The 21433-nt window shown below is 34.3% G+C and overlaps 4 protein-coding genes across 4 annotated transcripts; 2 read left to right on the top strand and 2 right to left on the bottom strand.

The window, feature by feature from the left end:
- The first annotated feature begins 3108 nt into the window (after nt 1-3108).
- Nucleotides 3109-5243, top strand: LOC145798733 (uncharacterized). Its single transcript, XM_082887519.1, has 3 exons — nt 3109-4193; nt 4293-4421; nt 4693-5243. Exons 1-3 carry the CDS (start codon nt 3177-3179, stop codon nt 4972-4974), a joined length of 1428 nt encoding a protein of 475 aa, XP_082743645.1. The 5' UTR covers nt 3109-3176; the 3' UTR covers nt 4975-5243.
- Nucleotides 5244-5253: 10 nt separating this feature from the next.
- Nucleotides 5254-6594, top strand: LOC145799706 (uncharacterized). The gene is made up of 3 exons (XM_082889335.1): nt 5254-6039; nt 6133-6261; nt 6367-6594. The coding sequence occupies exons 1-3, from the start codon at nt 5398-5400 to the stop codon at nt 6592-6594; spliced, it is 999 nt and encodes a 332-aa protein (XP_082745461.1). The 5' UTR covers nt 5254-5397.
- Nucleotides 6595-7630: 1036 nt separating this feature from the next.
- Nucleotides 7631-10095, bottom strand: LOC145799164 (uncharacterized). The gene is made up of 2 exons (XM_082888708.1): nt 8887-10095; nt 7631-8787 (listed from the first exon to the last, which is right to left on the bottom strand). The coding sequence occupies exons 1-2, from the start codon at nt 9980-9982 to the stop codon at nt 7742-7744; spliced, it is 2142 nt and encodes a 713-aa protein (XP_082744834.1). The 5' UTR covers nt 9983-10095; the 3' UTR covers nt 7631-7741.
- Nucleotides 10096-13794: 3699 nt separating this feature from the next.
- LOC145799705 (uncharacterized) lies at nt 13795-18809 on the bottom strand. Its single transcript, XM_082889334.1, has 4 exons — nt 18521-18809; nt 15356-15472; nt 15184-15245; nt 13795-13809 (listed from the first exon to the last, which is right to left on the bottom strand). The coding sequence occupies exons 1-4, from the start codon at nt 18807-18809 to the stop codon at nt 13795-13797; spliced, it is 483 nt and encodes a 160-aa protein (XP_082745460.1).
- Nucleotides 18810-21433: the final 2624 nt, after the last annotated feature.

The raw sequence follows: 21433 nt of genomic DNA, 5'->3' as shown, positions 1-21433 counted from the left end.
GAAATGTCATGATACTACAAGGAAACAGAGCAACATTCATAAACAAAAAATAATAAATAATAAAAGAACAGTTTATTCACCAAAAAAAAAAAAACATTCATAAACGAAATTGGGCCATAATAGAATGGGAGAAATACCAATTAGTGTTGCTATCATCTGCATTGGCCGAAGTATATTGGGGTTATTTAGTATAACTTATCTGAGTTGGCTATAATTTATTTTATTTTGCAAGTCTGTGTCAGATTGTTTGGTATAATTTTTGCTTAAAACTTATTAGACAGAAATAGCTCAAATAAAATAATTATCAGAAAGTTGGGGGAAGGGCGCTTTCGACTTTTATTTTTTAATTATCAATTTTTATTACATAGTAAGTTGTACTAAATAAGTCCATTGTCAGTCATTCATATTTCAACTAATGGAATGTATGGTTAGAGTTTTGAACATATCCTTTTGGATAAAAAACAATTTTAATATTTAAAGTATGCGTTATTTGTTATTTTAGTCACTTAAATTTCAATGTTATCATTTTGGTCCTATCTCTAACGTTTGTTTACATTAATAGTAGGAAAAATATTTTATCCTTGGGTAAAAGACAGTTTTGATCCTAAAAGTATGCATTTCTTATCATTTCAATCTCCCAATTTCTAAATTTTATAATTTTGGTTATCAAAGTTGTTAATTTGAGTTAGGATCAAATTGGTTCAAATTGACAACTTTGAGGATCAAAATGACAAAATATAAAACTTGAGGGACTAAAATGACAATAAACACAAACTTTTTGAGACCAAAACTAGTTTTTATTCATATTTTTATTATAAATTTAGACGGACGTTAAATCTAAGACTAAATTGACAATTTCGAGAATAAAAATGAAAAAACTGAAACTTAAGAGACTAAAAATGGAAAAACAAAATGAATACTTTAGAGATTAAAACTATGTCTTATTGTAACTTTTTTGTTATTTTTTTTAGAATCTAAAAAAATTGATGCTTTAGTAATTGCTAATTTTTTATTCTTCATTTTTATCATTGAGAAAATTTTGAGAATCTTTTCAAGTTCTTACTTGTATTGAAAAATTATCATATTACCTTACAGTGTTGGGAAACTTTGTTAGCATGAAATAAGATTCTAAAAACTGTTACCAATTCTTTTTCAACCAAACTAAGCAACTTATTTAGTTTTAACTTTATTGAGCCAAAAAATAGTTTATTTGGAGATAATTAAACAGATCATGACTAACAATAGTGGATTTAATGCACGCTATTTAAGATTTTAAATAGTGGTTGATAATATTGTATTATCTGATATGTTTCGACCACTTTTTCATAAGTATTGGTTTATACTTGATTGAGAACTAATAATATATTTAAAATCAAAGAGGGTGCCCTTAGTTTTACTGGAAGACAAATTATTGTGATTAAGGGTCCGTTTGGGATGAAATGGTTTTAGTCAAAAAAAAAAAAAAAAGTTATTAGAAAAGTGGGAGAAAAAAAATCAAAAGTAACATCATACAAAAACTCAAAGATTTATTTTCATTTGCTTCACTTTGCAATTTAAAAAAAAAAAAAATTAAAAAGTTATTCTCAAACATTTCAATTTATTTCATCTCATATTTTAACCAACCCCCCCCCAAAAAAAATAAAAATAAAAATAAAATAATCCCAAACCAACCCTACGTAGGTAACATGGCAAGACCAAATTCATCTTTCTCTTAAGAAAATTTTAAAAAATTAACCTATAAAACTTGTACATTAAACTTCTAAATCCTAACACATACATGCAGTTCAAGGGCTAAGGAATTGTGAATGGCCAAAAAGACAAAAGTAATGGGTCCTAATGAAAGTGGCTTAACAAACCAACTACCAGGAAATTAATTTAGGCCCACAAAGACAGAAGTAACGGGCCATCATAAAGAAACATTAAATGGAAAATGATTGGTAAGTGTAAAGTTCATATTATATAAAATGCATTTAGAATAAGGGAGACTGACCCAAAGGTCCAAGCCCAACATATCATACCCCATTTAGACCCAAAACAAATTTAATACTCCATTAAGTCCTCAAATTAACAATAAGACGAAAATACCCACAATATATCATCCAATTTACACGCGCGCAACCATCTCCCACGTCCCCATCATCTCAGTCCGATCACTACACTGTCACGTCTCCGCCGCTCGAAATCGACTCCTCAGTCCTCCACCTCTCTTCTGTTCAACTCCATCCCCTCTGAAACCCTAACTCTAACCAGAAAACGTTACCGTTCATCTTCATCACCCACAATCATCTCAGTCTGATCAGTACACTGTTACATCTCCGCCGCTCGAAATCGCATTCTCAATCCTCCATCTCTCCTCCGTTCGACTCCATTCTCTCTGAAACCCTACCCTAACCACAAAACCAAACCGTTCAACTTCAACACAACACCAAGCCGTTCATATTCTCCAATCGGCGACTCTCAACAACACGAAGAACCATCACCACTCTGAAGAGATTTCATAGTTCCTGACTTCCGATTCACAAAAATGGGGAAAAAAAGTAACATCTCTCTTCATCTATTCATTATTTTTCACATTTGTACATCATTCTTTAATATTTCTTATATACACATTTTACATACTTCCAAATGTATAAACCCTCTTTTAATATATATATATAGTCCCCTGTTTTTCAACATTCTAAACACTGTTTTTGCACATAAATCCCTGTTTTTACACATTCAAAACCTTATTCTTATTCTTGTTGTTCAATATTGGCTTCTCTTATTCTTATTTTTGAATTTTTAATCTTCTTGTTGTTATTGTTGCTTTTTACAAAATACAATGGGCTGTTCCTATTGTTCATACTGTTTCCTTATAAAAACTGCAACATCATAGTGTTTCATTTCATCACTATACAAGCAACATATCTAAATTTATTCAAAATGCAAATGAAACTGCAAAATTACACAGTTTAACCACTACTCAAAACAAATAGCTAACTTATTATAAAGTGCAAATCAAACTGTCAAATTATACAGTTTCGTAACTCTTACCAACAAAATACATATAACTTCATATTAAACTGCATATAAAACTTCAAAATTATACAGTTTTGTCACTATATTACTCATACCCTGTTGTCACTTTCATTTTTTCAGAAATAGCTGTTGGAAGATATTGGAAGAAACAAACCCGTATGCCCACAAATCCAATCAGGGATTTAACCATCTCCCCTTTTGAAAGTCCCTCTCCTGTATCCACTCAAATGCCACCACCACACCCAAAAACAACCAAATCCAACAGACCCCACCAAAAAACCCACAAAACAACCACACCACCTACAAGAAAAAGCCCAAGAACTACACCACAGACCCCACCCACCCAACAAACACCAACCACACCTCCAACCACAACAAAAACAAACAAAAGAAAGCCAACAAAAAACCAAGAAGCTCCTCCAACCAAAAAAAGAAAGCTCCAAGAAAGCCAATCAACTCCCAAAACAACAACCAAGGCATCAAAAGAAAAAAAACCAGCAGTCCCTGCAAAGAGAGTCCAACAATTTAATTATCGTTCCAACATCGGAACGGTAATCAAACTGTTGAAGGGGGTCAAATTCACAAAAGCCCAACATACAGAGCTGCAAAAAACCCCTTTTTGGCCCCTTATAAATGCTCTCTCCTCAACACAACTGAAGGCCTCTTGGTGCAGATGCTACAATTCCATTGTAGCAGAAATGACAACACTCTACAACAAAAGAAAAAGATCATTTGTACTTGGCAAAAAGGAAATGAAACTCAGAACCAGTGATGTCAAGCTCATTTTTGGTATCGACTGTGGAGAAGACAGCATCACCACCAAATCCTATGCAAGACCAAAGGATTTTGAGCTTCCATTTTACAAACGAAGATGCAAATCAGTCAAGAGATTGGATGGCAAGTCTTTGACCAAAATGTTTCAACAAACAAAAAAAGGAAAATCAACCAATGATTGTCAAGATCTTGCAAGGGTAATCACCCTTTACTTGTGCTTGAAACTTCTCATGCCCACAACAGGCCATACACTCAGTTGGAGTTTCCTCAACTATGTTGACAATCTCAACAACATCAAGAAGTACAATTGGGTTGAGGCAATAAAAGACACACTGATGAATTCAATGGCAAATGCAAACAACAACCCAAGGCATGTCACTGGATGCGTCATGTTACTCTTGGTAAACACATTACTCAACTACTTCCCACAAAAATATCAGACATTCACCTATTTCTAACTATCTAACATATTTCAACTTTTTTTTTTTTTTTTTTTACAGTACTGGTACTGTGAGCACAGTAAACTCCTCCGACCATCCAACAAAGAAGGCTTCCCAAGGTTTATGAAATGGAACCTTGGCAAAATGTACTCCAAGTGGAAACACATCAGCCTCGCTCACTTTGAAAAGGTATTCAAACTCTTCTATACTATCCTAGCACAAATCTATTCAACACTCCTTTCATATTCATTGTCGTACAAATCATATTATGAAACTGTGAAAATTTTCAGTTTCAAAGCACACACTTCTTTAACATCACTCATGTTATGAAACTGTAACATTTTTCAGTTTCAAAAAACATATTTCGACACTTAACCCACATTACTCACAGTACAACTCATCTTATGAAACTGACCAAATTTACAGTATTACTGATATATGCCACATTGTTCCAATGCAGGTTAACCAAAGTGCTTTAACCCCAACTGAACAAGAAATACAGTTATTGCATATCAATCAAAGCACATCAACAGACTATTCAGCAAAGAAACAAGACCACAAAAAGGACAATAAGCAAAAAAAGAAAACAAAAGCAACAAAAAAAAGAACACTTCTAGACAGTGATGAGGATGACTTTCTCGAAGAAGAACATCATTCAGAATCAGAATCACAATCAGAAAAAGAAGCACAACAAAAAAAAAAAGAAAAGAAAGCAAAAACCACAACAAGAACCACAAAGTGATGAACAAGAAGAAAAGAGTGATGATGAAAAAAATCAAGTGACTGATGAAGAAAAAACTGATGAAGAAGAAACTGAAGAAGAAGAAGAAACTGAAACTGAAGAAGAAGAAGAAGAAGAAGAAGAAGAAGAAGAAGAAGAACACCTTGATCAAGAAGAAGACCAACAACAAGAACAAGAAGAACAACAAACAAACCAACACGAAGAAGTCAATGAACAAGAACTGACAAACCAACAAGAAGAACTGCAAGAGAAATCTGACATACTTCATGCACAAGATAAACTATTGTCTAATACTAAAGCATACTGCAAAATTTCATTAAACTAACCAAAACACAATCCAACATTTTTATAGGTCATGACCAACCACAAACACCAACCAAAGAGGACGACAAGGACAAGCTCATATCAGCCCTGAGAGCACAAATGCAAGAAATGGAACAAAAATTCATGGCTGAATTGCATAAAAAAGAAGATCAATTGAAGGAAATGTCCACCAAAAAAACTGGCAGTCCCCAACAAAGATCCATGGTCAAGAGAATCAAACAAAAATCAAGAAAACAAGCACATCACCCAGATTTTGAATACCAACCAATGACCAAACCCAAAGAAGATGCAACAAACAAGACACAAACTGCTGCTGATGTACCCAAACCAACACAGGGTACCAATGAAGAAAAACAGAAGAAGAATGACAACAAAAAAGAGGGTGCTCATGAAGCAAAACAACAGCAGAAAGAAAAGATGCAAGAACATATTGGCCAAGAGAAACCAGTTGCTGCTGAAACAAACCCAAAAGAGCATGCCAATCAAAAGAAGACAAATCTTCAAGTATTGGAAAGTGATGATGATTTCCAGGAAGAATCAATCCCAAACAAGCCACTCACCATTTCATGCCGCAAAACAAACAAGGTTTGGCATAGCCTATCCAAAAAAGACCAAGACCAAATTCAACTCATCAACAACACACAATCAACTGCTTGTGTCTGGTCTGGCAGCGAAGATGAAAACTGCGTATACTTTTCAGATATATGCAGATTGACCAACAGGGAACCCTTATATGGGAATGTAGGTCTCCAACTGCACAATTTTACAGTTTCTGTACATATTCAATAACCTATTCCACAAACCTAACACATTCTCATATATAACATGTTTCAGGTCATTGATGCCTTCTCAGAAAAGCAATTGGCACTCCAACCAACCATTGAAGAATTTGAGAAAAACGATCTAGTCTTTGCAAGCAATCCATATGCAGGAAGATCTTACGTTTTCTCAACACTCATCAATGTAAGCAAAACTTAACATACCTTACAACTGCAAAATTTTCTACTTTATCAACATGTATTACTACATAGTTTTATGACATATTTCAAACATATATATGACTTACAGACTCCACTACAAAACCAAGATCAAGCACTGAGAGAAAAACTAATGGACAGCCATTTTCCAGAAGCAATGAAAAACAGATATATCCATTTCCCAATCAACCACGACAACCATTGGACAATTGTGGTCTTTGACAATGCTGATGGAATATGGAGACACTATGACTCTTTGAGACCAGCAAAACATTGCCATAACAAGCACTTTGAAATTGCAAAGCAAATTGTAAGTTAAAATAAAATTTCATACTTAGTTCCATCCCTTTACAAACATCTCAACTCATCACTATAACTAACAAAAACACCCACTAACTATTTTGTAGCAACAACATCAACTGAGGTGGAATAAAGCATTACTCAGCAAACAGGGAAACATGTTTTCATCTCAAGAGTGCGAGACAGAAATTGCATCAATTGAGGAATGCCCACAACAAACCCCACACTCGTAAGATACAAAATCCATAAACTAATCTTCCAATATGCTAATTTTTGCAGTTTCACCTAACTAATTAACTTCATCTCAAACATTGCAGGAATGATTGTGCAATTGCCGTCTGCAATGTTATCAACCAATATCTCAACTGGCAACCTGTGCAGAAAAAACTTCGTCCAACTGAGTGGGTCAAATTTCGAGCACAAATCATCAATCAATTCCTCAATGATGAGAACCGATCCTGGAAACTCGAGCACTACCAAATGTTGACAAAACATACCAAACCATAGAAACAATGAACAAACTTCTTAACAATACAAATATTCAAGGGAACATATCTTTGAACCTTTTTTTATTTTTTTTTATTTTTCTTTTTTAACATGTGACAAGTACTTTATATACTTTTGGGAATGATCTTTTTCTGGTTATCATGGTTATGGTGAAAATGATTGATGTTGTTGTTGCTCTTCTTATTATTATTATTATTATTGTGGTTCTTCTTTTGATTGTTTGTCTACCTGTTTGTGGTTGCATATATTTTCATACAGTAAAGGTTGATTCTAATAATTCTTCAAACTGTAAAATTTTTCAGTTTCATCAGCTTGTTTCTAATAATTTTTAAAACTGCAAAATTATGCGGTTTCATCAGGTTGTTTCTAATAATTCTTAAAACTGCAAAATTATACAGTTTTATCGCTATGAAATATGAACTGCGTTTCCATATTATACTGTTTCAATAAGAAATTTTCAACAACCTTTTCTGCATTCCATAAAAATAAAAAACAAAACCAGACTATTAGAAAACAACTTCAATAAGTAAAAAACACATCAACAAACAAAAAACAATTCAACCAACTTTATTCATTACTTCCATAATACCAAGTATCACATTTTTTATTATCATAATTCCTCAAATTCAAATACAAATCCAAAAGAATAGATTGCGGCCTCAAATAGCAGCCTTGCACGTCTTCTTATTGTGATTCCCATATTTCAAGCACCTCCCACACTTGATTTGCTTCACATTCTCACCCCTTGAAGGTATCCTCTTCTTCTTGTTCCGCCCGGGCTGCTTCTTCGTTATAGGAGGTTTGATAACCGAACTACTGGCACCATCAAAGTCAAATCTCTCACTTGAAGGCACTGGATAAACAGATTCCTTGTATGACTCTCTAAAACAATCTACATGAAAAAAAGGATCAATGAAACCATACACATCTCTACCACTACTACGCAAAGCATGCACAGCATGACAACAAGGAAAACCATTCAATTGCCATTCATGGCAAGAACAAGTTTGTCTACCAATATCAACATAAAAAGAAATAGAAGAATGAACCTCAAGCACAGTATCACTCGCAACAATCACATCCCAAGACTTAGCTAGCTCCAAAGAGTCCACCAACTTCTTTTCCATAACTGGACACAATTTCGTAGTCCATCTTCTAGATTCAGCTCTTCTATCCGACAATTGAGTCATGATTTGAACCCTAATCATATCAACCATACAAGTAATAGGCAACTCACGGGCCCCACCAATCCAATTATTATAAGACTCGGTAGCATTAGATGACATCTCACCATATCGTTTCCCTCTAAAAAATGCATTGGCCCACTTATCATTTTGCAAACCATCCAACATACTATCAACTCTACCATTCCCAGCAATACGCCTCAATTTCTCCATATAATGTTGGAAAGAAGCAACCGTTGGCGCATAAGCACATTTAACTAATATTTTCATCAAACACAGCTTATAGTTAGTACGAAGTCCCACCAATTTGTCAATCAAATTTCTCTTCAAATGATTCAAGCAATAAGCATGATGTACATTGGGGAAAACCACTGAAAGAGCGTCTAGCAATCCATGTTGACGGTCCGACACAAAAGTCAATCTCCGGCCTGAACCAACAGCCTTCAACAACTGACTTAAGAACCACATCCAATTATCTTGATTTTCAGCGTCAACAATCGCAAAAGCCAAAGGAAACAAACCTGCAAACAAACCCACATGAAACTGCAAAAATTAGCAGACTCACAATACAATAACACACTGACAAACTAAACCAATACTAACTGCAAATAAATACATACCTTGATTACCATCCTTTGATGTTGCTGCAAGCAAATGCCCCTTGTAACGCCCCTTCAAAAATGTACCATCAACAAACAACAACGGACGACAAAATTGAAAGCCATACAAACATCCATGAAATGCCACAAACAACCTCCGAAAACACCCACTACTTTCATCCACATCTAATTCAAACACACTTCCCGGATTCGTTCTCATAGCCGTCTCAAGGTACCATCGAAGCTGGTCAAAAGAAGTTGCAAAATCACCAAACAACCCACCTCTTGCCTTATCAACTCCTAACCATGCAACCCGATAAGAAACATCTATACCATATTGCTTCTTCAACTTTTTTTTAACTTCAATAGGACGAGTCAACGGATTATCACTAATATCATTTTGCACAATATCAGACACAAGTCTAGAACCAACCATTTTGCTACAAGATCTACGAGCAACAACCCCACAAGTATGCACATTATCCAACTTCATTATAAAAAAAACACCAGAATCCATCAACACCCTTCCATGCACAAACCATTTACAACCCGTAGACGACTTCATCATACATTCAGCGGTTACTCTTGTTGCATCATTCTTCAAATAATTCACTGCAAAACCACACTGAACCGCATACTTAGCCAATGCAATGCGGAACCCCGACACTCCGCCTTCAAATTCTTGACCAACACTATGTATAATCCCCTTCCAACTAGCAGACAACAAAACTCTCTCTGGTTCTGGATAAAAACTACGCAACAAACCACCAACATCATCACTATCATTCACAAAAGAACTCTCACAAGTTACAGAATCAATCCTACAAGAATTACCATCATCAACCTCCACAACTCTCTTATCCCCCACAATAACATCAACAACATGACAACCACTACCACCTACCATTGACAGCATATTCCCCAAATCATCATCACATTCAACAATACAATTAGAATATCCAGGAACAGAGAAAAACAAACAAAAGTTACCAACACTCAACTCCTTGAACTTCGCACATATTTTCTCAACAACTTCATCATAACTACATCCGTCACTAATCTTAATAGCAGCACAACAATTACTGTATTTGCACATTAACATGAAACACCGCTCCATACTACAAAATCAGAAACCAACAAACAATTGTTCACAGATTCCAAACTGCAAAATTATGCAGTTACAACATATCAATAACAACAGTACACAATTTACAATTCCAAAACTGCAAAATTATACACTTACGACATATCAATATCAAAACACCAGAATTCACAATTCCAAAATACAACTTCAAAACACATTACACTATACGACAAACAAAATCAACAAAATCAAAATCAAACAAACAAAATTCGCCAAACACAAACCAAATATCACGCAAATTTGCTTATATATATATACATACAAATATGTCGACAAAATACAAACCACATACACACACAGACATATATATATATATATATATACATATATATGTATATCTATGTATCGACAGATACATACATACACATACATATATCTATCACCAGAGAGAGAGAGAGAGAGAGAGAGAGAGAGAGACAACGTACGAAGATATCGCCTGTACACAGAGATTCAAATCGCACAACCAGATCCACCTCACAGCACAATGAGATCGACCACACAGCACAATGAGATCGCCACAACGAAGAGAAATCGAGATCGCGGAGACGAAGATTTGATTTCCTTTTTTTCAACGAAGCAAAAATTTGATTTCTCACGTACATATAGATCTCAAAACAAAGGGTAACACAGTCATTTAAAAATACGAAAATAAAAAACGGGACCTCTGGGTATAAAACTAAAAAAACTGTGGACCTATTAAACTATTAAAAATAAATTGGGATTAGAAGGGAAATAGATCTCCTACATAGGACTACATGGTAATTTTCCCTTAGAATAATGTGTCGAAGTCAATGATAATTATGACTACAGACGCCAAAAAACATAACCCCACCATCCTCATTCACTTGTGATTGATCCGGAAAACATAAAAAAAAAAAAAACATGATTGGTTCACATCATTTTAAGGGGTTATGGGAGTCCCTTACTTTGGGGTCCCAAGCATTTTAGTTATGAAAATAAGGCCTTGTTTGACAAAATTATATTTTAATTTAAAAGTTAAAAAGTTATTAAAATTATAAAAAATCCAACAAACTATACAAAAAAAATCAGATTTTATTTTCTCTCTACTTTTTGCACATTTTTTTTTTTTTTTGTAAAAAACCAAAAGATCAACCCAAACATACTAATTTTTTTACCTCATATTTTAACTAAAAAATTAAAAAATTAAAATAGCCTATTTTCAAACGAGTCCTAATTATGAGCGGTTTGATTGAAAAGAACGAAGCTCACAAAAAAATACATCATTTTATAGAAGAATTATACACAAAAATAGATCACAAAATATAAATTCTTTGTCTTTATTTACGAATTTTTATAACTTATATATAGTTATTTGAAATTTATTAGCAGATGACCTTATGACGTGTGCATGTAAAATATCTCATAATTGTTAATGTTCTATTATCAACTCACAGGAGACATAAAAAGTAGAAATTAAGATTATTTTGAGAATTAGTTATTTAATTGAATTTTTAATTTTATATGAAGAATGTGTAGAAAGTAGTGAGAATGGTTGACGTTTTAGTTATTTTAGATAATTCTCAAACTTACCTGTGTTTTGGAAAGATTATGTATTTGTGTGCATAACTAATCATATTTTATCATTCTCATATTGTTGTTATTTTTTGGGGATGTAATAATGTAAGAACACAACTTCTTGTTATTGAATGGGCACAACATCACCTTGAAATTCTTGGAAGACTAGATAAGATAATTAGACCTCATTTGGTTTGTGATTTTTTAGTTAAAAAATTTTATAAAGCCACAAAAAAACTAAAAAAATCTAAAAAGTCAACATGCCATATTATATATATCAATCAATCATTTTTTTTTATTTTATTTTTTTCATTCAACTAAAAAACTCAATCCATCTTAACTTATTTCACTTCATAAAAAAGTCAAACAAGTTAAAAAACTATTGAAAAATAGATATTGCCAAACCGACACTTAGGCACTATTTGTTACAGTTTCTAAGAGATAATTATAACTAATTTTAATTTGAGGGTTTGTACCAGATTGTTTGGTATAGCTTCTATTTATAACTTATTAAACAAAAATAGCTTAAATAAGCTTAAAAAAAGTTGATGATTTAGAAGTTGGGAAAGTGGTGGTTTAGTTTCTACTTTCTGATTATCATATTTTAACTTAAAAAAAGTTCTACCAAACAGTACTTCATCATAGCAAGAAATGGCAAAATCATTTTGACGACATAGGCAAAATCTTGTATGGAAGGCATTTAGTGTTGCTAATTCATTTAACTTTTGCGAAAATTGTATTTTAGTTCAACAACAAGAAATTAATCTTATTTTCATGTTGGTGTAAAACACTTATGTATATTCAAGTATTTTTCATGTGTTCAAATTTGCCAAAAAAAAAAAAGTAAAACAAGTTTCCAAAAGAAAAGATATTTTTTTAAAAATCCATTTTGTGGACAGTGGTATGGAAAACATGGAGGAGCGATGATGGTTGTAGTGTGAAGGGAAATACTAGCCAAAAGGAGAACTTAGTTCATTTTGTAATGAAGTTCCCCGTATAAAGACTAGAAATAAAATTATATTTTTATTTGATTTAATCGTAAATTCAATTATAATATTTGATAATTTTTAAAATTAAATAAGAAATGTCTATTGAAATTGTTCTAACCTACTTTCAATTGATGAAATAGCACACCTACCACATGTAAGACACAATAAATTGTAAAAGAAATTTCAACATCAAATTGTTTTTCTGAGTTAGACATTCTCCCCCACATACAAATTTGATTTTTAATTTTCTGCAATTACAATAAGATATAATTTTTTTATTATTTTTTTATACTTCTTAAAAAATAAGAGATATTTAATTTTATCAATTGAGTTGTCTAAATTGACTAAGGTCTACGATTCTCATTTGAAAAGTCATAAATTTAAACCTCAAGAGGTGGACAAACAATTTGAAGTTCTATTACTTATTTCCCCTTGAGGCCACCCAAAGGGTTAGGCTCCAACTACCCTTCTAGGCCAAAAAATAATAAAAAGAAGGAAGAAGAGAAGGCATTTTATAAAAGAATCGCTACAAAAAACTCGGTTTTTTGCGACAGCACGGTGCCGTCGCTAATACTCTTAATGCCATTTCAAAAAACTTTTAGCGACGGCAAATAACTTTTAGCGACGGCAAAGGGAGGTCACAATAGAGAGCGTTGCAAAAACCTTTTAGCGACGGCATCGTGCCGTCGCTTTTTTTTTTTTTTTGCGACGGCAATTGTTACCTTTTGTGATGGCAACTTACTGTCACATATGTCAGACCTTTTGCGACGACACCTTTTTACTGTTGCTAAAAGTTTTATTTGAGTCGACAAAAAATGCCGTCACGAATAGTTTCGTTTTTTTGCAACGGCATGCCCACTGTCACCAATGGTTCTAATATTTTTTGCGACGGTGTGGTGTCGTCGCAAAAAAAAAAAAAAAAACTACAAATTAATTATTAAAAATATTAAAATTATCTGTATTAAATGAAAAACAATTGAAAGAGAAACCAATAATTGCATAATAATATAAAAATTTCAGTATAGAAAAAACAATTTCTCCATAATAAAAATATTCTTTCATTCATAACTACACATCAACAAAATTACCCCACTACATAATATTCCATAATACATATATAATGTTTAAATACATAATGTTGCTTATAATTCAAAATAACATAAACCAAAATTACAAGTTTTGCTCATTATTCTCCGTAGGTAACAAAAACAAAAGCTGGTCACATTCTTCACAGACATGCAATCCACAAGAAACAAACTCCTACTTGAGAAATATCTGAAAACAAAAAATAAATATAATTAATGACAATATAATTATCTGTTAATATGTTAATTACAAAAAAACATAAAATTTTAATTACTTTACAATTACAAAGATAATTAAGTAAATAATTTTGTCTAGACCGAAATCTGACTCAAACTCCCAAACCGGAAACCCAATTCAAGTCCCGTCTTCTCCCACAAGTCTCTCGTGCATAGCCGGTCCTGTATGCCAAGTCTCGTGCTACTTCGACGCCGTTTGGTAATTTTGGGGCGTTAAGACCTCAAATTCTAAGTTTCTTAAGAAATTAGTTTGTCTAGAGTGAAATCCGACTCTAACTCCCAAACCGGAAATCCGATTCAAGTCCCGTCTTCTCCCACAAGTCTCTCGTGCCTAAGCGGTCGTGTGTGCTAAGTTTTGTGCTACTCCGACGCCATTTGGTGATTTTGGGGCGTTAACACCTCGAATTTTAAATTTCTTAAGAAACTAGTTTGCCTAGAGTGAAATCCAGCCCTAACTCCCAAATTGGGAAACCGATTCGAGTCTCGTCTTCCCCCACAAGTCTTTCGTGCCTAGGCAATCGTGTGTGCCAAGTTTCATGCTACTCCGACGACGTTTGGTGATTTTGGTGCATTAACACCTCCAATTCTATGTTTTTTAAGAAACTAGTTTGTCTAGAGTGAAATCTGACTCTAACTCCCAAACCAAGAATCCGATTCGAGTCCCGTCTTCTCCCACAAGTCTCTCGTGCCTAGGCGGTCGTGTGGGCCAAGTTTCGTGCTATTTCGACGCCGTTTGGTGATTTTAGTGCGTTAACACCTCAAATTCTAAGTTTCTTAAGAAACTAGTCTGTTTTTTAAGAGTAAAATCCGACTCTAACTCTCAAACCGGGAACCCGATTTGAGTCCCGTCTTCTTTCACAGTCTCTTGTGCCTAGGCGGTCGTGTGTGCCAAGTTTCGTGCTACTCCGACGCCGTTTGGTGATTTTGGTGTGCTAACACCTCGAATTCTAAGTTTTTTAAAAAACTAGTTTGTTTAGAGTGAAATCCAGCTCTAACTCCCAAACCGGGAACCCGATTCAAGTCCCGTCTTCTCCCACAAGTCTCTCGCTCCTAAGCGGTCGTGTGTGCCAAGTTTCGTGCTAATCCAACGCCGTTGGTTGATTTTGGGGAGTCAACACCTCGAATTCTAAGTTTTTCTTGAGGAACTAGTTTCTTAACTACTACCCAAGTACTTGCAAATGATACGAGCAACTTTTAAGACAATTGATTATGTCTTGAATTGATCCATCATCAAACTCACATGATAGGAATCCAAGCATCATGACTTGGTAATAATATGAAGGGAAAAAAAAAACATAAAATGAAAACAAATATAGTACAAACTTACAGGCAAGGATATGGATTGAGGGCATGCAGGATTAACAGATTCATGGCCATTTTGCTCCAATACTGCAGCATTTATGTCATCTTCCAATTTGCAGACACAGCAGGGGATGCTTTCTTACCAGAGCATGATGCCAATTTTTTATCATCTTACATATGTAGAAATTTAGTCAGACTGTTCCCAAGCTCACTGAGAGAAACATCTTCCAGGACATAACAAGTACATTGTGATGGCGCTGGATAAAGCTGCTTCAAGTCATCAGACCTATTAACATCTTCAGAAACTAACATACCTACATACATGAGAACCAGTGTCCATATGAAAATCCCCAAGCTGTCATGCAAAACTTCTTAGTCAAAGCAGCTGACTACCTTCCACTGGTTCTCTCATACTACCACCTCAAACAAGACTCTCCCTAACCAATAAAATAAACCATAGTGCAAATTAAGTATGATTAATATTGCAAGAAAATTAGTACAAAAGCTGACAACATTCAAACTTACTCATATCCAGGATAAGATAAAAGCAACATTAAGAGGGTGAAATAGTATAGAAAAGATATCCATAAAGACACAAAATTAAATAGTAGTTGAACAACCAAACATAGCAGACTTGTGAAAATCAAACATGTGAATTTTAAAAACAAAAAATTCAACAAAAGTAATTTTCTCAGGGGAAAAAATTAACACAATCAACCATAAAAAAACTAATTTTAAGTAACAGAATCATTGTTAAGCTTTAAGAGAATCAAAACATGTTACAATTTAAAGAGCATGAAAAAATCTAGAAATCCCCTAGATGCTGATTTGTGATTATGTATCAATTTTAAGCAATATATAACAATCCCAATCAAACAATCAAGACAAATCGACACAACGATTTTACGTGAAAAAATCACAATTGGACACCTCCAATTGTGATAAAAAAACCACGGGCAATGGCCACAAAACAATCCACTAAGAAGATATAAAGGAATTACACAGGTATACTCTCAATTACCTAGCGAATCCACGCCCAAATTGAACTAACCTCGATGTGTCTCTTCCAACCCCGTCTTCACCTCGGAATTGTCTTGACGATGAGCCATTCCGGAATCCACCAAAGCTTCAGGCTCAAATTCTTCAGAATCCACCGAAGAACAACTTTCTCTTTTGTGTAGAATGAACAAACAAACCTTTGATGTATGCTTCTTAAACCATGAGTTGAATACTCAATGAAAACATCAAAGAAAACTAGCAAAATATCCCCAGATATAAACCTTAGAACCCAAAAAGAAGATCTGGAGAAGTTGTCCAAGTTTTGGGAGAAACCCAACTACTTATAGAAAACCAAAGTAATCCTAGTTCTTAAAGAAAACCAATTCTTTATAGAAATCCAAGAAATTGTGTTCGCGTGGTCCGCTCGAGCGTGGTAATTCCCGCTCGAGCGGATAATCACACCATCCAGTACTTTTTCAGGCGAAACAGAGATGCTGTGAACTTGCAATCCCCGCTCGAGCATCACTTTTCTCGCTCGAGCGGGACGACCAAAATTGGAAAATCTAGAAAACTAGATCCTGTTAGAACCTCGTTTTTGATCCATGGAAATTGACAAAGGCACGATTCGGGTTGGATTCGCATCTAACAAACTCATAGCCTCACTGAAATAAAAGGTGCAAAAACAAATACAACTGAAAGGAGTTTTGTCAAACGGGGTTGCCAAGAATAAAACCTAACAATCTCCCCATTTGGCAATGCCGTGACAAAACACACCTAACAAATAAAATCCTAAACACCCCAACCCATAACAGCCAACAAAAGCTAACTTCTTCCTTAAGGTCATGATCTGTAAAACAGTTATTAGTGCCATAATCTCCAAAACAACTATTAGTCCCACAAGAGTATATGAAAAAGCAATAGACATATGACACGATTATCTTGAAACATGAGATGGAAAACATGAATAGATAAAAACTAAGACTCATGAAAAACAACTCAAACAATAAAAGCAAGATCATAAACCAAGCCAAGTCAAGATTAACCAAACTCCCTCTTACTAAAAGCAACCACAAACACTTAACAAAAATAATATGGTGGAGCAAGCAAGGAATTTCAGATTTGTACCTTAAAACACACAAGATTATCCAAGAAGCACAATTACTAGTAAACACAATGTGCACAGTCTGTGGAAAATTCCTCATGAAAGAAAGTGATGCATTATGTGAAAAGCATAGATCCCATGATAAAAGTGCGTGTGTGACTCTTGGAGTTTGACAAACACTAGATTCAATCCTAGTAGTGATTTGAAAGTTGGACTTCTGACAAGAGAATCTAAGCACAACTAAGGAAAGTCAAACCACTAGAAATCAAGGGGTATTTGGTGAGTAAAGGCAGAGGCTCCCCCCTTAATCAATGAATCCTTTATTCTTTCTGAGCACATAGATGCGGACAGGCCTCTAAGGACCATGATCAAGATAAAGACAAGACAACTAAGCCAACTTGATATTTTGGCATCATCGCCACAAAGAAAAGCTTTCGAATTTTTCAGTTGCAACTAGTATTTGGGACATTACTTGATTCAAATGGTTCTCACAAAGACCGAATATATCTAATTAAATTTCAAATTCGACAGTCCATCTTTCAAAATTAAGGAAACTTAATTATTGTAACAATCAAATTGATTTAAACTCTATCTATCATGTTAAAGAAAGGAAGGGAAAAAAGAAGGTTAATTTCACTCTCGTCCCTAAACTATCACCATTTTTTCTATTTCATCCCTAAGCTATCACTTTCGTCTATTTAGTCACTAAAATTTGATTAAGGATTGAAATAGTTGATATCAAATCAAGTTTTTTACTCAAATTTAGAATTAAATTAGATGAAAAACTTAGTTAAGGATTGGAGATGCTCTAAGCTTTTTGGATTTGAAATTTTTAATTTACTCCTCAAATTTATACTCCTCAAAAATAAATATGTAAATTTAATTTAAAAAAAAAAGGTCTGAATCATCAATCAAAAACCCAACGCCTAACCCAGGGCCTAACAACCATCTGAATCAAAATCATCAATCAAAATTTATCATTTGAATCTGAATCAAAATCATCTACAACAATACAACCATCTAAAAATCATCTATAACAAATTCTTCATTATACTCCTCAAATTTATCATATGAATCAAAATCATCTACAACAATACAACCATCTAAAAAAAGAGGTCTGAATCATCAATCAAAAACCCAGGGCCTAACAACCAAAAAATAAATATGTAAATTTAAATTTTAAAAAAAAATCAAAGAAAGAAACTGTATGAGTGAAAACAGCTGGGTTTATTTTTGCGTATCCTTCGGATTCTTGGGAAACCAAACACATAGTTAGGAGAATCAGAAGATGGAAAATGATACCTGTACTCTTGAAGGAAGCGATCGTCGTCGAGATCGGGATCGTCCTCGAGATCTTGGAGTTGTTCTTCGGTCCTACCATCGGTTCGAGCTTTGTCTTTGTGTTTAGAGGCTTCATCCTCGGCAGGCGTGAAGGATGGGGGCTTGAATGCAAGGGGCTTCGGAGGGAGGTTTCCCAATTTTCTCTGAATATCGTCCCATTGAGTCGAAGCTCCTTCCGCGTCTTTGTACACGAAGTGATAGTTTGCCATTTTTGAATCTCCGATCAACTCTCTCTCTCTTAGTATTGTATTTTGGGGATTTTTGAAATTGGGGATTTTTTTGTTTAAGGGATTAGGTAGGGATTTGAGATCGTGAAAAGCAAAAGGGGGGAAAGAAACCGGGAGAATTAGAAAGAGCGGAAAACGAAAACAAAAAGAAGAAAAGAAGAAAAGGGTATTGGCGGTCGTTTTATTTATTTTTTGTTTAAATAATTTTTTTTTGGGTAGTTAATGAATTTTTTTTTTCAATTTTTTTAGTTACTAAAGTTAAAAATTTATTTGTTTCATTTTTATTTTAATGAATTTTTTTTATTTGGTAGAAGTAGGGGTAATATTTTAATGAAAAATATTTTCAGTCAAAATAAAGTTAATTTTTTCTGATTAATGAAAAATGTTTTTCTGTGGCCCATTTTTTTTGGTTACTAAAAATCAAGAACTAATTTTTTGTGGTAGAGGAGAGAGAACGGTAGTAGTGGTGAAGGTGGTGGATAAGAGGTGATGATGAGGGTGATGGTGGTGATGGTGAAGGAGATTAGTGGTAAAGTTGTGGTAGTGGTAAAAGAGATGGAGTGGCGGTGGTGGAGGAGAAGTAATGGTAGTAGTAGTGGCAGGAGTGGTGGTGGTGGTAGTAGAGTGGTGACGATGGTGGTAGTAATCAGCTTGCTTGTTTTCATTTTTCAGAAAACACTTTTCAGAAAATTTTACTTTCTTATTTTTCGTGTTTTTTTGTTTTTACTGAATTTTTTTAATATTTTAAGAATTTTTTTGCTTTTTAGACACACGTAACATAAATACACCTAAAAAGTAAAAAAAATTGTAAAAAAAATCTTTTAAAAATTCACTAAATACCAAAAATATAAAAAAAAATATAAGAATTCAGTACATTTTTTTATATATTTTTATGTATTTATTAATTTTTAAAATATTTTTTCGCAAAATTTTTACTTTTAAGATACATCTAACTAAGGTGTATCTAAAAAAGTAAAAAAGATGTTTAAAATTTAAAAAATATTCACTAAAAACAAAAGAATACGAAAACCAAAAAACTTAATTTTTAAAAAACTTAATCCAGAAAACTCAAACCAAATACACTGAATGGTAGTCGTAGAGGTGGAGTGGCAACAGTGGCAGTAGTGGTGGTAGTGGAATGACATTTGTAGTAGTGGTGAAGGTAGTAAAAGAGATAGGTGGTGAGAGAGAGAGAGATGAGTAAGAGACAGATAGAGAAGAGAGATAGAGAGAGAAAGAGACAGAAATAGTGATGAGCAAGAGAGAGAAAGAGACAAAGTGGTCGCTAAAAGTGCATTTTCTTGTAGTGGATCGATAAATCAAGGGGAGCTCGGTAAATAGAGAAGAGGGATGGGAGAGAGTGAGAGTGAGAGTGAGCAAGGCGAACCAGTGGGGAGAGAGAGAGAGAGAGAGAGAGAGAGAGAGAGAGACAAAGATAGAGATATAGAGAAAGAGATGAGCGAGAGATAGACAAAGAGATAGAGAAAGAGAGCGAAAAGAGATAAACGAAAGAGAGACATAGAAAAATAGAGAGACAGAGAGAGATAGTGTAGCGACCCTGATTTTTCGTAATTCATTATCTATTATTATTGCCTTATTTTATTTTTGGACTTCATTAATTGCGTGATTACATGAGAATTTAATGTGTTGTTTAGTTAATTTAATGTGATATTTAATTAATTTAATGTGGTATTTAATTGTATATAATTAATCAGAATATTTATATTTATATATTCATATATACAAAAAAAAAAGAGAGGGTGCTACATGTATTGTTTTTATAAAATATATTTATATATGTTGTAGTTATTTAATAACATAAAATATATATCATACTTATTTAGGTTGTATTTATATTGTATTTGTATTATATAATATAATAACTATTAGGTTTTATAACAAGTGTTTAGGTTGTATAACAAGTGTTTAGGTTATAAACCAAATTAAGGAAAAAGAGAAGCAGAGGCAGCAGCTACGCGCGGGGAGGGGGGGGAGATTAATCACAAAATAGAGATTCAGCCGAGAGAGAGGGGACTGGAGGGAAAGAGAGGAAGAAAAGAGTTGGGGTTTTTGTAGACACCCCATTTTTGACCGACCTTAAGACTCAGACGTCACCGATTGAGCGCTTGGTGATGTTGCATAATGTGCTCGTTCAGAAGTTTCCGAGTTGCGGCCGTGAGCCCTGCCTCCGGACTTCCGAACCCTCTTTTGTGCTTTGCCTCGGTTTGCGAACCAGGCTCGGTTTTCTTTGTTTCTTTTCCTGAGGGGAGAGAGAGGTCCTGTAGACCATCTCTCAGTGGCCGTGGGCTACATTTTGTGGCCGTAGGCCATTTTTCCCATTTCGGAGTCCGGTTTCCGGTTTTTCGGGACCGTTGCCGTGTGCCTCGGTTCGGGACCGCCTAACCATCTCCGTTTGCTCTGATTTTTGGTATACATCTTAATTTCTCCCTTTCAAGGGACACTGGGGCCTGAGAAACCCACTTCGTGGCCGAACGCCACTTTCGGTGCTTGGCAGCCCATTTTCGGGACCCCGAACTGCGTGTTTTGGCCCCCGAACATTCGTTTTGCATCGGTTTTCATTCGTTTTTGGCAGGTACCTCTGTTTC

This window comes from Camellia sinensis, chromosome 9, assembly GCF_055761805.1.
Source record: "Camellia sinensis isolate YWXY chromosome 9, ASM5576180v1, whole genome shotgun sequence".
In the NCBI taxonomy this organism is placed as follows: Eukaryota; Viridiplantae; Streptophyta; class Magnoliopsida; order Ericales; family Theaceae; genus Camellia; species Camellia sinensis.
Note: the sequence above shows the minus strand (reverse complement) of the source record. Positions and strands in the feature narration are given on the sequence as shown.

Excerpts from the sequence above, each read along its gene's own strand:
- LOC145799706 (XM_082889335.1), top strand. The coding sequence starts at position 5,398 with ATGCAAGAAATGGAACAAAAATTCATGGCTGAATTGCATAAAAAAGAA. Across the intron at positions 6,040-6,132 it reads GGGAACCCTTATATGGGAAT|GTCATTGATGCCTTCTCAGA; the intron begins GTAGGTCTCCAA and ends AACATGTTTCAG. Across the intron at positions 6,262-6,366 it reads TTTTCTCAACACTCATCAAT|ACTCCACTACAAAACCAAGA; the intron begins GTAAGCAAAACT and ends TATGACTTACAG.
- LOC145799705 (XM_082889334.1), bottom strand. The coding sequence starts at position 18,809 with ATGGCAAACTATCACTTCGTGTACAAAGACGCGGAAGGAGCTTCGACT. Across the intron at positions 15,473-18,520 it reads TTCTCCTAACTATGTGTTTG|GTATGTTAGTTTCTGAAGAT; the intron begins GTTTCCCAAGAA and ends TCATGTATGTAG. Across the intron at positions 15,246-15,355 it reads TCTCAGTGAGCTTGGGAACA|TATTGGAGCAAAATGGCCAT; the intron begins GTCTGACTAAAT and ends TAAATGCTGCAG.
- LOC145799164 (XM_082888708.1), bottom strand. The coding sequence starts at position 9,982 with ATGGAGCGGTGTTTCATGTTAATGTGCAAATACAGTAATTGTTGTGCT. Across the intron at positions 8,788-8,886 it reads ATCAAAGGATGGTAATCAAG|GTTTGTTTCCTTTGGCTTTT; the intron begins GTATGTATTTAT and ends GTTTGTTTGCAG.
- LOC145798733 (XM_082887519.1), top strand. The coding sequence starts at position 3,177 with ATGCCCACAAATCCAATCAGGGATTTAACCATCTCCCCTTTTGAAAGT. Across the intron at positions 4,194-4,292 it reads GATGCGTCATGTTACTCTTG|TACTGGTACTGTGAGCACAG; the intron begins GTAAACACATTA and ends TTTTTTTTACAG. Across the intron at positions 4,422-4,692 it reads GCCTCGCTCACTTTGAAAAG|GTTAACCAAAGTGCTTTAAC; the intron begins GTATTCAAACTC and ends GTTCCAATGCAG.